The 14,527-nt window shown below is 45.4% G+C and overlaps 1 protein-coding gene across 1 annotated transcript in view; it reads left to right on the top strand.

Moving 5' to 3' along the window:
• Positions 1-14,527, top strand: part of rab3db (RAB3D, member RAS oncogene family, b) — a 60,624-nt gene that overhangs the window by 15,344 nt on the left and 30,753 nt on the right. Inside the window, exon 3 of the mRNA XM_084329205.1 lies at positions 5,835-5,896. Within this exon, the coding sequence (XP_084185331.1) occupies positions 5,835-5,896 (62 nt within the window). The remainder of the gene's footprint in view (positions 1-5,834; positions 5,897-14,527) is intronic.

The raw sequence follows: 14,527 nt of genomic DNA, 5'->3' as shown, positions 1-14,527 counted from the left end.
ATACTCCCATCAATCGACAATCATGACGACGTTGCATTACTGCTGATCAGCAGCACGCCTTTCAGGTTAACTGGTGGAAAAAAATTCAAATGTCCAATCTAACGAATTTAGTTTGGTCATAAAATGGTTAAAATGTTAAATGTGATTATAATAGACGGCTGTTAATGTATTGCGACGTGCACGGGGCCGACTTGTGCTGCACAATGACATACATAATCAAATGTCCAATCTAATTGTTCTATTCCTGCAAATATTTGAAGCATTCTTTTGTTGGGTAAATAACCTCTCAAGCACTCATTGCTTTTTTCACGCACTCATTTGTCATGTTGTTCAATAGGCAGTGTTCTGAAATAACTTCATTCATCAGTAGTGCCGATCTCAGTTCTCCGCTTGGTATAATTAATCAAAATGTCCAATCTAACGAATTTTGTTTGCTCATAATAGTCTACTGCTGGACAAACAATTATTGTTGTGAAGGATCAGATTAAACCGAATATGTATATTTATTTATATATATATATTTAATTGTATTTGTATATCGTTTGATATCCCCTGTATATTCCTTGTACAATATGCATTGAATATCCCTTTAGTCTACTAAACAGCCCATAATAGTTTCATTCTACCATTGGACGAGAACCTGGCGCCAGGTTGCCATACCCCTAGGTCCAAGTTCAATCGTGCCGCCTAACATGTCGTGGCAAGCCCCGGTTCCGCGCAGGAATATGTCGGGCGAAATACGAATGGTACTATTTGTTCATAGCGCATATATATATGGCGCAAGTAAAGTAGAATTTCTTTTAGTCCAGTTCTTTACCCTCCAACAGAGTGACAGACGCAAAGCCTCCCCACGACGCACGTGCGGCGTAGTAAGGCCTACTTGGCCCAGAATAGGCATTGAGATATCGTGTAGATTAATAGTTGAATAGTCATAGTTTGGCACTATACCGTCGAGTTGGACGTATTCTATTAAGCTAATAATAGTCTATTTATGTATGGTGCATCGTTCGGTTAGAGTTCTAAAGTTATCAGTACCCCCATCGTTCCTGACGTTATCTGGACGCTTAACCAGGCTGGTCAGACCCCTAGTGGTGATTGCATCCGAGGAGCTCCGGGCCAAGAACGACTCGACCTGTATATTGGATTACTCTACCCGGACGACGGCGAGCCTTCCACGGCTTGGATTATGCTTTGTGTGCTTTGATTATTCCATGGATAAAGGCCAACACTGCGGAGTGTTGGAACTACCCCCCGGAGAGGACTCCAGGTGAGACGGCGCTCGACACCAGTGAGGTCGCCTCACGTCTCTCCGTTGTGGACCGGCAGCTACCGTCCACAGAGGGTCCAGCTGTATTCGTCTGCGGTCCGAGGTTCTGTGGGCACCGTGTCCAAGACTTTGGATTCTCCCAAGACACCGTCGGCCAGATGGGATACCGCCAGCGGCTTCTCTAACCCCCCCCTCCTACTGTCTTACAACCAGCGGGACACCCCCCCCCCCCCTTAGTGTATCCAGCTATAATCATCTAAGTACCATCGCTATCGTTTCCTAAATATTCCAGGTTGTATACTTACTCCCTGCGTAACCAGAGATTGGACATTCAATGTTGATTTACCTTACGAATACTCATTTGCCATAAAAGTGCATATTTCATATTTCAAATCATAAATGTAATTAAGTGATCGTTGTATACACCTTTTGCTGTATTAAACCTTCGATTTGGTACATTTGTGTGGATTCGTTTCATCAGGTGGGAAAGTGTTCATCATACTTATATCTTGTACTGGGTGGCCAGAAGTTAAAGTACATGAGGTAGTGGTATTAAATATCATATCTAACAATACAGTCAGGGAATTGTACCCCTCAGTTACAATTATGTTCCATGATTTTATTAAAACACAAACTGCCTATAAATGGTTATCGAGCTGCGAGCCCCTACGCAGCGCGAAGCAGATCGAGTCAGCTTTATCACGTTGTATATTACAATAAAGCAGGTTGAATTTATTCGTATCTTTTTTGTAGCCCAGGCCTACAGATCTATTCATCTTACATAACAGTATTTTTCACCATTTGGATTTAGTTTATTTCATATTGTATTTTGTTTATTTTCGTAATGTATAGAGCTTGCTTACTTTGTATTTTCATGACACATTGCATCCTTTGTTTTTGTCACTCTTTCATCATTGCATCCCCAAATAAATTATTTTGAGCAGACCTGTCCATGGTGCTGAATCTTTAGACCGAAGTTAGGCACTGTGCCAGTGAGAAAGTTGTATTTAATGTTAAGAGTTAGTTAATTAAGATAATATAACCCACATTATCATATACTCTATATATTTCATACTAATACACTATTCTAGAGCATATGAGTGTGCAGGTTCTATTCTCTTTATTGTGATTATTACCTAACTGAACACCCAGAGGAGCGATGTGCTTTGGGGGGACTATATAGCATTTCCCCACCGCTACTGTACGATCCAGGCATTAAAGCCAAATGTGCGCTCGATCACCATGTGTTCTGATGTCAGCCCGAGCCCCAACGTTGGCATGGGATTACGCATGGGAGCTGGAGTTGTTAGCTGCCGTCACCTACCTGTATACAAAAGCACATACTTTTCCCACACACATTTGCAATGAATATTACAGCAAAAACGTTTGTCATCCATGTCTTTCATCATTCCGTATAGACTGCTGTTCCTAAAGATGTAGTCTGTAGGGGGCGGTCAGGTGGCGTAGCGGAGATTGCGCTCGTCACTAATGCAAGAGGCTGCGGTCTCGACTCCCGGAGTCAGCATTGCCTTGGCTTGGGCTGATCGCTATACTAACTCATTTGGCTGGGTTAGGGGGAGGGAAGCCGTGGGTGGGAAACTGGCGTTGTGGACAGCGACGCCTACAGGTCAGGTCTGGGCGCTTGCTCAGCGGAGGCAGGATTTGAGGAAGGCAGCATGACGTGTGACCTCCCACGCGTTACACTTCACCAATGAGAGCCCTCGCTGCCAGGTGAGAAGAGAGCCACTGGCTGTCGCCGCACGTGTCGGAGGAAGCGTGCGGATACTTCAGGGTTCCCTTGTACTGACCAGTAGGAGAACATGCGCACAACAACCAGGTAGGGGAGGGGGGGGAATTGGCACAACGACTAAATTGGGACGGGGAGAAAACAGAGAAAAATCAGAGAAAGAGAGATACAAAAAAGAAAAAAAAATATGTAGTCTGTAGTCGTGCACAGACCCAGGGCATTTGGCAACCACATTATTATATTACTGGCGTTGCACACCTGGGTGTGTTGATACGTTTGCTTCCTATTTCTAAAAACATGTTCGTTTTTGCTTGGTGGTACAATTGGAACGCGAGTGCAGTCAATGATAATAATAATAACACCTTTCTGTGTTTGGTGTTTTTAAATACCTACTTAATCCTCTCGAGAGTCGCTTTTTAAGGTTCATCATCAAGGCCTCCAATAGTTAATATCTCCCTCCTTTTAGCCTTTTAACCTCCGTTCATTAATGAAATGTCCTGCTGAATTATTAGCTTTTATTCACCATGACACCCCTGGAGCCCAAATGCCCCAAGGACAATACTAATCACAATATAATAATATAATATCGCCAATTCTATCCCCACTGAGAAAAATCACCTTGCTTCGGAATCTGAGGGCTGTTGAGACCACAAATGATCTCTATACATTAGTTTAATGTAGCACATATGATCTCTATACATTAGTTTAATGATCTCTATAGTTTAATGTAGCACATACCGTGGCTTTGGTCAGATAGTGTTTTGATATTTGGACGGACACTATTCCAAAGCCACTGTCATTGTTTAAAATTTTTGTATTTTTTTTTATTTAAATTTTTTGGCATGCAACGACATAGGACATGCAATGGGCGGCACACACACAGGAATACACACACACATGCATTGTCTTTCTCAGGGTCGCCGATGCGATTGAGCTCTGCGCTTAACCCATCCCGTCGTCCTTCCCCCCAAGGGCAGCCGGGAGCAGACAGGCGTCGGCGAGGTACCGCACCCGGGGACCAATCCAAGTGCTCCTGCCCGTCTTCGTCAGGGACGCAACAGCGTCAGCGATCTGTTGTGCATGTTTTTCCATTGGGTTTCTCTTATCGGGGGGAAACCCTTGCGAGCACGGGGAGAACATGCAAACTCCACACAGAAAGGCCTGGGAAATACCCCACCTGGGTACCTGGCATCGCAGAAACCTTGTCCCCAAGCGGGAATCGAACCCTGGACCTTCTTGCTGTGAGGCGACAGTGTTAACCACTACACCACCGTGGTGCTTGTAGGGTCATTCACTGCTGTGTCCATACGGGTTGCTCCGCAGTCCCTTGAGCTGTAAAATTACTACTACTTAACTTAGTGTACTGTTATGGCTTAGCTGCAGTTTGGTGATTAATGATCTAGTTTTTCCACAATGTGAACCTTTGTGGCAGAATACTCCCAAGATTCCTGGTGACGTTGCTTCCTTTGTACTGGCACGCACGGAAGTCTGGACGTTTCAAATGAAAAGTTCTACATGGGGTGAGAGAAAAAAAAAGAGAGTGGCGTGTATCAGACTCGGTAGAGATGATCCACCAAACGTTTACTTTGACACTTTGTGTCCTCCGACATCTTCTGTGTGAAAACTCTCAGTATTGTGCCACAAAATTCAAAGGAACACGGCAACATTATGGGAAATCTGCTTACCGTCTTCTCCAGAGTCAGACAAGAAGATAAGATACCAATTTCCTCTCTGTCTGTTCAGTAGAAAGCTATCTGGCTGCAAGCTAGCCTAGCTTAGCACAAATGAATGGAAGCAGATACAGACCAGCTAGCCTAGCTGTTGGCCTAAAAACGCCTTTCCCAGAGTTTGAAGCTATAGGCTAGTGGTCCTAGTGGAGAGGAAAAAAGATGGCAAGCGTTCCCATAACGTCGGAGTGTGTATGAAACTAGGTCAGAAATGAAGTGGAGCGTGAACTCTAAAGCTACAGGATATCATTGTACTTCTGTAACGCTGCTAAAAGGCTGTTTAAACACATGAGCTGGACCAACATTATAATTGTATATCGAGTGATGAGTCAGTGGCAGAGATGTCGACACCAAAACACACACTGGTCTGACTCACCTCTTCGTCCAGTGACACGTCGTCATCGTCTGCTTTCTCCTGACCTTTCTTCGTCCCCGGAAGGTTCGCGGAGAACACTCGCCCCTTTTTCCGACCGACACCCGTTCACACCCACACATTTGAACACATTCACACCCTGGAGTTGCCCAGCGGTGTGTTACACGTTAGAGAAGCGGCTTGTGACCCGACATCGCCGGTTTGATGCCCCGGAATGGCAGGAAAATCTGGCTGCTTAATTAAACTTTTCTACTGTACTATCATTTTATTGCCTATATTTATGTCTTCTACTCTTACTATTACATACCTGTAACCCCCCCCCCTCCCCCCATCCACCATGCTGCTATGATGCTTGAATTTCCCCAAGGGGATCAATAAAGGAATATCTTATCTTATCTTATCCTAAGGTGAATTAATAATCCCCCCCCCCACCCTCCTTCCTCAATACCCCACCACTGACCTGCCCTTGTGCAAGGCACTTAACCCCCGGAAGACTGTGTGCTTGAATTCCCAGGTGTAATTGTTTTAAGTAATCGATTCTTTTTTGTAACGATTCAATTGAGTCTATTACTCGTACTACATACTACCCTCTATTCCCAGAAAAAGAGGTGTACTGTACATATACCAAGTGTGCGTGCTTGCAGGGCCTTGAGTGGCCACTGGGAGTGCGTGGGGGATTAGCTGTGCACACTGTGGTGACGAAGGGACTTGGTATTTCAGGAAGTGGAGGAAGTGGCCCATCACCCGCCTCGCTACACCCCGGTCAGTGTGCTCACAGGGCGGTGGAGCGAGCGGGCATGACACATATGAACCCTACACTGCAAGAAATTCCCATTTTAACAGGGATTTTTAAGCTTGCATTGAGTCTTAACGTCTTGTTTTCTGGGGGGTAAAAATAGTGGGGTAAGAGAATATCTTGAAATTAGACACGTCTCTTTTACTGCCAAGTACGTTTAGGATATAAGTACCAAGAATTTCCCCTCAAGTTTCTTTAATAGTTGTCATACAGAAGTACAGAATACTTTCATACAAAATGCTTAACAAAAGTAAGCACAATCTCGACGGAGCGCACAGACAGGCAGCCGGACGTAGCGGCGCCTCTGCATTCATCCCATCCTAGCTATTTAAGATCAGTGGGTGTCCATGGTCCGGTGCCCGGAGACCAGCTCCAGTTCTGATGCCAGTGCCTTAGTCAAGTCACCTGCCTGTCTTTCATGGTGTCGCATTTGTATTGCGACAAATAAAATTGTCTCACCCCACACTTGTAGATTCTGAGATTCTGAGACTCAAGATACAACAATACAAGATGAAGTTACTTGTTAAGATGAGGGTTATTTTTTGCAGTGTACACCTTTAAGGTACTAATGTACAGTTAACTGGAGTTAATGATCAACTCTGGTGTTGGATTGACAAGGGCGTTTAACCCTCCTGGACGACACCTGTTTGTCATAGATTTAAACAGGCTTTTAGGAGGCTGGGTTGATGGTCCTCACAGACCGCTTCCTGCTTCCCTTTGTGTGGCATCATGGAAACAATTAGGCTTTGGTCTGATAGCAAACACCACATGGCCCTTACACACATAGACACACACACACAGACATGCACACACGTACACACACACACACACACACACACATACACACACACACACACACTAACACACGCACGCATGCACGCACACACACAGGCAAGCATACACACACACACACACAGACACACACAAACACAGACAAACAAACACAAAATACACACAAGCAAACACACCAAATAGTGCGCACTATCTAACACACACACACACACACACACACACACACACACACACACACATGCACACACACACACACACACCCACACCCACCACACACACACACACACACACACACACACACACACACACACACACACACACACACACACACACACACACACACACACACACACACACACACACACACACACACACACACACACACACACACACACACAGGCAAGCATACACCCACACACAGATACACACATACACTAACACACATTTTAGATGCTTTATTTATGTCCACATAAATACACTAGTACATTAAGGACATAAACACTAACAGTGCAATTAGCAAATTTGGGGGTCATTCAATTACGCTTGTGACTGCAGCATTCATCGTACACATACAATATTGACACAGATGATGTTTCAAAAACAGATACAATAGCATTTCCGTAAAACTATATCTACTCTGGGAGCTCCAGTAGCTCACCGCATATCTCGGCGCTATTTTCTGCGTCGGGGAAAACCGTGCTGCGTCACGGATCTGGTGGACTACGAGTTCGATTCCCGGACCCGCCGTCATTTGCCAGAATGTCTTCCCCTGATCTATATCCCGTTTCACCCTGTATCTGTCGGTCATGCTTGACCAGAAAAGCGATAAACGCTAAAAAATAAAGTTTAAAACGATATCTACTCTATGGGTACAAAAAGCAACGCTGTCACCAAATAGAGCAGCTACCAATAATAGCAGATATAGAGCAATACCTTGCTAACTGTTTAGCCTTTCTCTTGGAGATGTGTCTCCTCTCCTCTCCTCTCTCCTGTCTCCTCTCCTCTCTCCTCTCCTGTCTCCCTTGTCTCCTCTCTCCTCTCTCCTGTCACTTCTCCTGTCTCCTCCCCTGTCTTCTGTCTCCTCTCTCTTGTCTCCTCTCCTCTCCTCTCTCTTGTCTCCTCTCCTCTCTCTTCTCCTCTCTCCTGTCTCTTGTCTCCTCTCCTCTCTCTTGTCTCCTCTCCTCTCTCCTGTCTCCTCTCCTCTCTCTCATCTCCTCTCCTGTCACCTGTCTCCTCTCCTGTCTCTTGTCTCCTCTCCCCTCTCCTGTCTCCTCTCTTGTCTCCTCTCCTCTCCTCTCTCTTGTCTCCTCTCCTCTCTCCTCTCTCTTGTCTCTTGTCTCCTCTCCTGTCTCCACTCCTCTCTCCTCTCCTGTCTCCTCTCTCCTGTCTCCTCTCCTGCCTCTTGTCTCCTCTCCTCTCTCCTGTCTCCTCTCCTACCTCTTGTCTCCTCTCTCTTGTCTCCTCTCTCCTGTCTCCTCTCCTCTCTCCTGTCTCCTCTCCTCTCTCTTGTCTCCTCTCCTCTCTCCTGTCTCCTCTCCTCTCTCCTGTCTCCTCTCCTCTCTCCTGTCTCCTCTCCTCTCTCTTGTCTCCTCTCTCTTGTCTCCTCTCTTCTCTCCTGTCTCCTCTCCTCTCTCTTGTCTCCTCTCTATTGTCTCCTTTCCTCTCTCCTGTCTCCTCTCCTGTCTCTTGTCTCCTCTCCTGTCTCCTGTCTCCTCTCCTGTCTCTTGTCTCCTCTCCTGTCACCTCTCCTGTCTACTCTCCTCTCTCTTGTCTTGTCTCCTCTCCCCTCTCTTGTCTTGTCTCCTCTCATCTCTTGTCTACTCTCCTCTCTCTTGTCTCCTCTCCTGCCTCTTGTCTCCTCTCCTTGCTCCTGTCTCCTCTCCTCTCTTGTCTCCTCTCCTTTCTCCTGTCTCCTCTCCTGTCACCTCTCTTGTCTCCTCTCCTCTCTCTTGTCTCCTCTCTTGTCTCCTCTCCTGTCTCCTCTCCTGCCTCTTGTCTCCTCTCCTCTCTTTTGTCTCCTCTCGTCTCCTCTCCTGCCTCTTGTCTCCTCTCCTCTCTCTTGTCTCCTCTCCTCTCTCCTGTCTCCTCTCTTGTCTCCTCTCCTCTCTCTTGTCTCCTCTCCTCTCCTGTCTCCTCTCCTCTCCTGTCTCCTCTCCTCTCTTGTCTCCTCTCCTTGCTCCTGTCTCCTCTCCTCTCCTGTCTCCTCTCAGGGCTGTACACTGCAAGCATCTCGTCGCAAATTGCCCCCTAATCTGGCCGGTGCGAGTGGAAAATATCATCTGGGGGCAAGCTTGCGAGTAGTGATTGCAACCCTTCATTCGCATTTCACTCCTAAATTAATCCATACAAATTGGATAAAACATTAGCCTACAACCAGGGCATAATGTTGCGGTTGTAATTTCATTAGACAGACCAGCGCGGACCTTTAATAACATGCAATTTGATTGACACGAGCAATGGGCTAACGTTAGCTGCTATCCACGGTATCCATCCTTATGCTAAGCTAACTAGCGTTAGCTGCTGCTAACCCTGGACACCAGTCAAAGCGGACTCCACAACACTAGTTCCATTCGGGAGGAAAGGGGGTGGGTTATATTGACAACGCTTGACAACAGAAGTTTAAACATAACTTCATATTTATTGGTTATTCGTAGGGGTGGACGGTATAAACGGTATACGGTAAACGGTATTAATTTGCTCTACGGTATGGATTTTGACTATACCGTGTAACCGGTACAGCAGCTCTAAAATAGCAATGACGTCATGTAACCACAGCGCGACTATTTCAATCGCATTTGCCCCTAAAATAGATAGAATTAGTCATAGATAATAGATATGTGCAAACTGGAAAAAGTTATTTAGGAGGCTTCGCGCAGTGGGCGTGTCAACACGCAATTGTCATTTCATAATAAACACATATCACTGCGGCGCACAGCAAGTTTCAATTTCAGTTCCTGGCATTTTTAACCAGTGGAGAAAGGTAAGATATTTCCCTATCGTTTTTCTTATATGAATTATTCTACGTTAATAAAACATACCTGGTGATCAACTACAGTTTGCTGTAAACATTACGATATGTGTGTAGTGTTATGATAACGACGGCAGCAGCGGGAGCCGGGAGGACGGCTGCAGCAGTGGATTTGCGAATAGCATGCAGCTGCAGAGCCGCAGAGCCAGGGGCTCTTTCAGGTCTGGTCACAGGCCCGTCAAACAGCGCCCCCCCATCACCATTTTGTGTGTCAATTTGTTGACACGTGTCAATTTGTTGACACATGTGTCAATTTGTTGACACAATTGTCAATTCTTAAAGCTGAGGATGAGTGGCACCTTTGTCTCAATTCTTATTCAATTCAATTCGCTCTGCGGCTCTGCAGCTACATATGCTTCTAGCAAAATCCAGCCCCGCTGTTTGCAATGGGAGCAGGAGTCTCGACTCGGGACTTATTTTATTTGGAATATAATGACTTTATACGCAAAAGTAGCCTAGTTTTAAGTTAAAATATTATAAATCTACATGCCTTGAGGATGTCATTCTTTATATAGCCTGCCTATCAGGCAAAAAAAATTATTCTAACAGAAACACTGATACCGTGATATATACCGTTACCGTCTATGCTTCAAATTATACCGTGATATACATTTTAGACCATACCGTCCACCCCTAGTTATTCGTTTCTGTTACTGTATATCATCCACTTTCCATCTCCGTCTGTTAAACGCTTCCTGTTTACATTCGAGTGTGACGTCATCACCTACGGCAGCTTAGACGATCAAAACGCGAACCTAGAACAAAACCCGGGGGGGGGGGGGGGGGGCTGGCTCTCTCATTCGTTCTCGCCCCCTCTCTCTCTCTCTCTCTCTCTTTCTCGCTCTGATTGATTGAAAACTTTATTAACAGATTGCAGAATGGGTACAATACAGTACAGCTCTCTCTACATTCAATGATTTAAAGTAGCCAAACGTTACAGACAGTATAAATACTAACACACTATCTAGTGCTAACGTTAAGCTCTCAGAATGGTAGCAGCTTGCCCGCAGCTCTAGTGCTAACGTTAAGCTCTCAGAATGGTAGCAGCTCGCCCGCAGCATCTAGTGCTAACGTTAAGCTCTCAGAATGGTAGCAGCTCGCCCGCAGCATCTAGTGCTAACGTTAAGCTCTCAGAATGGTAGCAGCTTGCCCGCAGCATCTAGTGCTAACGTTAAGCTCTCAGAATGGTAGCAGCTTGCCCGCAGCATCTAGTGCTAACGTTAAGCTCTCAGAATGGTAGCAGCTCGCCCGCAGCTCTAGTGCTAACGTTAAGCTCTCAGAATGGTAGCAGCTTGCCCGCAGCATCTAGTGCTAACGTTAAGCTCTCAGAATGGTAGCAGCTCGCCCGCAGCTCTAGTGCTAACGTTAAGCTCTCAGAATGGTAGCAGTCTGTTCTAGTCTAGATCGGACCTCCATGAGCTACCGTTACTGTTTAAACAATGACCCAGTCAACTATTCACTTTTAGTTTGATATCAACATGCTCCAGCAATAGTCGACTCGAGTGCATAATACCTCCGTTCCCTCGTTAGCTAGCTCGCGTTAGCTAGCTCACGTTAGATCTATATGTCCCAGTAAACGAAATTGTCTTAACGTTATCTAGCGGGCTAGCAGTAGCTACAGATAGCTCCTGATATCAATGTCTTATAACATTGATTCAACGCGTATTCTAGCTGAGGGCTTGATGAATGTGATTAGACCAAAGAACCGCAATATTATACCAATAGGGTCCAGCTGCAGCGCCGGAGAATCCTTGCATGCTGAATGTAGAGTATTAGTATAGGGTCTAGCTGCATCGCCGGAGAATCCTTGCTGGAGCTGGAGGCTACTCAAGTATATACAGACAGTGGAGCTGTTTGCAGATAGCGAGCATTTTGACTTATTGCGTGGTGGCGATGTCTCGCAGATAATACAACTACAAGTATGATTATATAATATATATTTTATTTAAAAAAAAAAATTTATATAAAATATATATATATATTTTTTTTAATCAAAAAGGTTTGGCAGGTAAGAAATATGCTTGGCGGGTAGATTCTTCCCATCTACCCGCCACTGGCCGGTGAGTCAAAAAGTTAATTTCGCTCCCTGCGTACAGCCCTGCTCCTGCCTCTTGTCTCCTCTCCTCTCCTGTCTCCTCTCCTCTCTTGTCTCCTCTCCTTGCTCCTGTCTCCTCTCCTTGCTCCTGTCTCCTCTCCTCTCCTGTCTCCTCTCCTCTCTCCTGTCTCCTCTCCTCTCTTGTCTCCTCTCCTCTCTCCTGTCTCCTCTCCTCTCTTGTCTCCTCTCCTCTCCTCTCTTGTCTCCTCTCCTCTTTCCTGTCTCCTCTCCTGTCACCATTGTGCAGATAATGATTCAGGGACCTGCCTTTGTTTACTAGCTGTAGATGATGGGAGCCCTGCTGACAGTTTATTTGGTTATAAGTCTCATAACTCAGACAAATATTTTATCACGTCTTCTTGCATCAGATTGTCTGAAGAATCATCTGGAATATTTCATACTCAAAAACTAAAATAAAACGAAAACAAATTTGAGAGGCAGTGTTCTCTGTTGTTTATTGGATTAGAAAGAAGACTAGAAGTGCATACTGTTCTCTAGCTCTCCTTTTCTCTCTTTCTCCCTCTCTGTCTCTTTTGCTCTCTCTTTCTCTTTCTTTCTTTCTTTCTTTCTTTCTTTCTTTCTTTCTTTCTTTCTTTTCTTTCTTCTTTCTTTCTTTCTTTCTTTCTTTCTTTCTCTTCTTTCTCTCTTCTCTCTCTCTCTCTCTCTCTCTCTCTCTCTCTCTCTCTCTCTCTCTCTCTCTCTCTCTCTCATCTCTCTCTCTCTCTCTCTCTCTCCTCTCTATATATATACATCCCTTTCTCCCCTCTCTCTGTCTCTGTCTCTGTCTCTCCTCCCTCTCTCTCTCTCTCTCTCTCTCTCTCTCTCTCTCTCACTCTCTCTCTCCTCTCTCTCTCTCTCTCTCTCTCTCTCTCTCTCTATATATATATATACATCCCTTTCTCTCTGTCTCTGTCTCTGTCTCTCTCTCTCTCTCTCCTCTCTCTCTCTCTCTCTCTCTCTCTCTCTCTCTCTGCCGCAGGTCCGGCATGGTCATGCTGGACCTACAAAAGGCCTTCGACACTGTCAATCACTCCATTCTGATTGACAAGCTAAAAGCAATTGGTTTTGATAGTCTATCAGTGAGCTGGATGCAATCCTACCTGGAGGGTAGAGAACAGATGGTGGAGGTAAACAGTACCCTATCCCACCCCCCCCCCCCCCTCACAGTGAGCTGTGGGTGTCCACAAGAAGCATACTAGGACCGCTACTGTTCCTAATTATGCAAATGACATGTCGTCAGCTTGTGACTGCAACTTGTTCCTGTTTGCGGACGACTCAGCCCTGCTGGTCTCTGACAAGAACAAGTTACAGGTTGAAAAAACCCTCAGCTCGGAACTAGGCAGAATCTGCATATGGCTCGCTGATAACAAACTATCATTACACATGGGCAAAACAGAGTCCATTCTCTTCGTTCAAATAACAAACACAGCAGACCGACGGCTTCTCAGTACAGTGGTGACAATATTGTCACAAGGAAAGATGAAATTACCTACCTGGGTTCCATCCTAGAGGCTAATCTCTCCTGTGACAAAATGGCATCCAATGTAATTAAAAAAAAGTCAACCAACGAACTTGATTCTTGTACCGGATCTCCTCTCTGGTAAACAAGAATACCCTGAAGACTCTGGCAGGAGCACTCATTCAAGGGTACTACGAATATGCTTGCACCTCATGGTACCAAGCACCTCAAAGGCGCTAAAAACAAAATTACAAACATCTCAAAACAACTGGTCAGACTACTGCTTGACCTTACTCCTAGAACCCACCTCACCCCTGCCCACTTTGACAACCTAGGATGGCTTAGAGTAGACGACAGAGTTACAGCAACTTGCAATGGGCCTGGTCTACAAGATACACTACACGACCAAGGTACCCATGTACATGTCAAAATACTTCCCAAAGGTCAGTGAATACCACGATCACCACACCAGAGGGAGCTCCTCAAATCATGTTAAACCCAGATTCGCTCAAACAAGGGACTAAACACGTTTTCGCAATTATGCCACATCAATTGTGGAACGCCCTACCCAAAGCTGTAAAGGAATGTGAATCACTACCCACTTTCAAAACCACTCTCAAGGGACACATACGGGAGACTGAAACTGGCCCCTGTAAATGTCCTAACCCAACCCCCTCCAATGTACAGTAATTTACCTAGTATGGTTTTGTCAATATTCCAATGTACAATTTGCTTGTTTGTACAGTGTCCCCCCCCCCCCCCTCAATGTACAGTTTACTTGTTTATACAGTGTTTCTCCCCCCCCCCCCCCAACCACCTCCAATGTAAATTACCCAGTATGGTTGTCAATATCCCATGTACCCCAACCCCCCCCCCACACAACCCCACCCCAACTCCTCCAATGTACAGTTTCTACGTCAAATTTATATACTCCCTTTTCTTGACTCTTTTTGTATCACAAACAGTACTGTATTTGCAAATCTGGTATGTCATAAATGTATAGATGTAGCAGTACTGTCTATCTGTATGTCATATATGTCCTGATGAATTGAAAATGGGGGACCCTGATGTAAACAAGACGAAGTCTTTCTCTGGTCTGCATCCCCTTAACAATTGTATGTATTGAGCTTTATACAACGGCATGCAAATTTCTCGATTCTGATTGGCCATTCACACGTCTTTATTGGCAACAATCCACGGTCCTGGGCTCAGGACCCGCCCACAACCAAATCACATAACCCTC

The sequence above is a fragment of the Notolepis coatsorum genome (genome assembly GCF_963971535.1).
Source record: "Notolepis coatsorum genome assembly, chromosome: 14".
In the NCBI taxonomy this organism is placed as follows: Eukaryota; Metazoa; Chordata; class Actinopteri; order Aulopiformes; family Paralepididae; genus Notolepis; species Notolepis coatsorum.
This window is presented reverse-complemented; position numbering and strand designations above follow the sequence as displayed.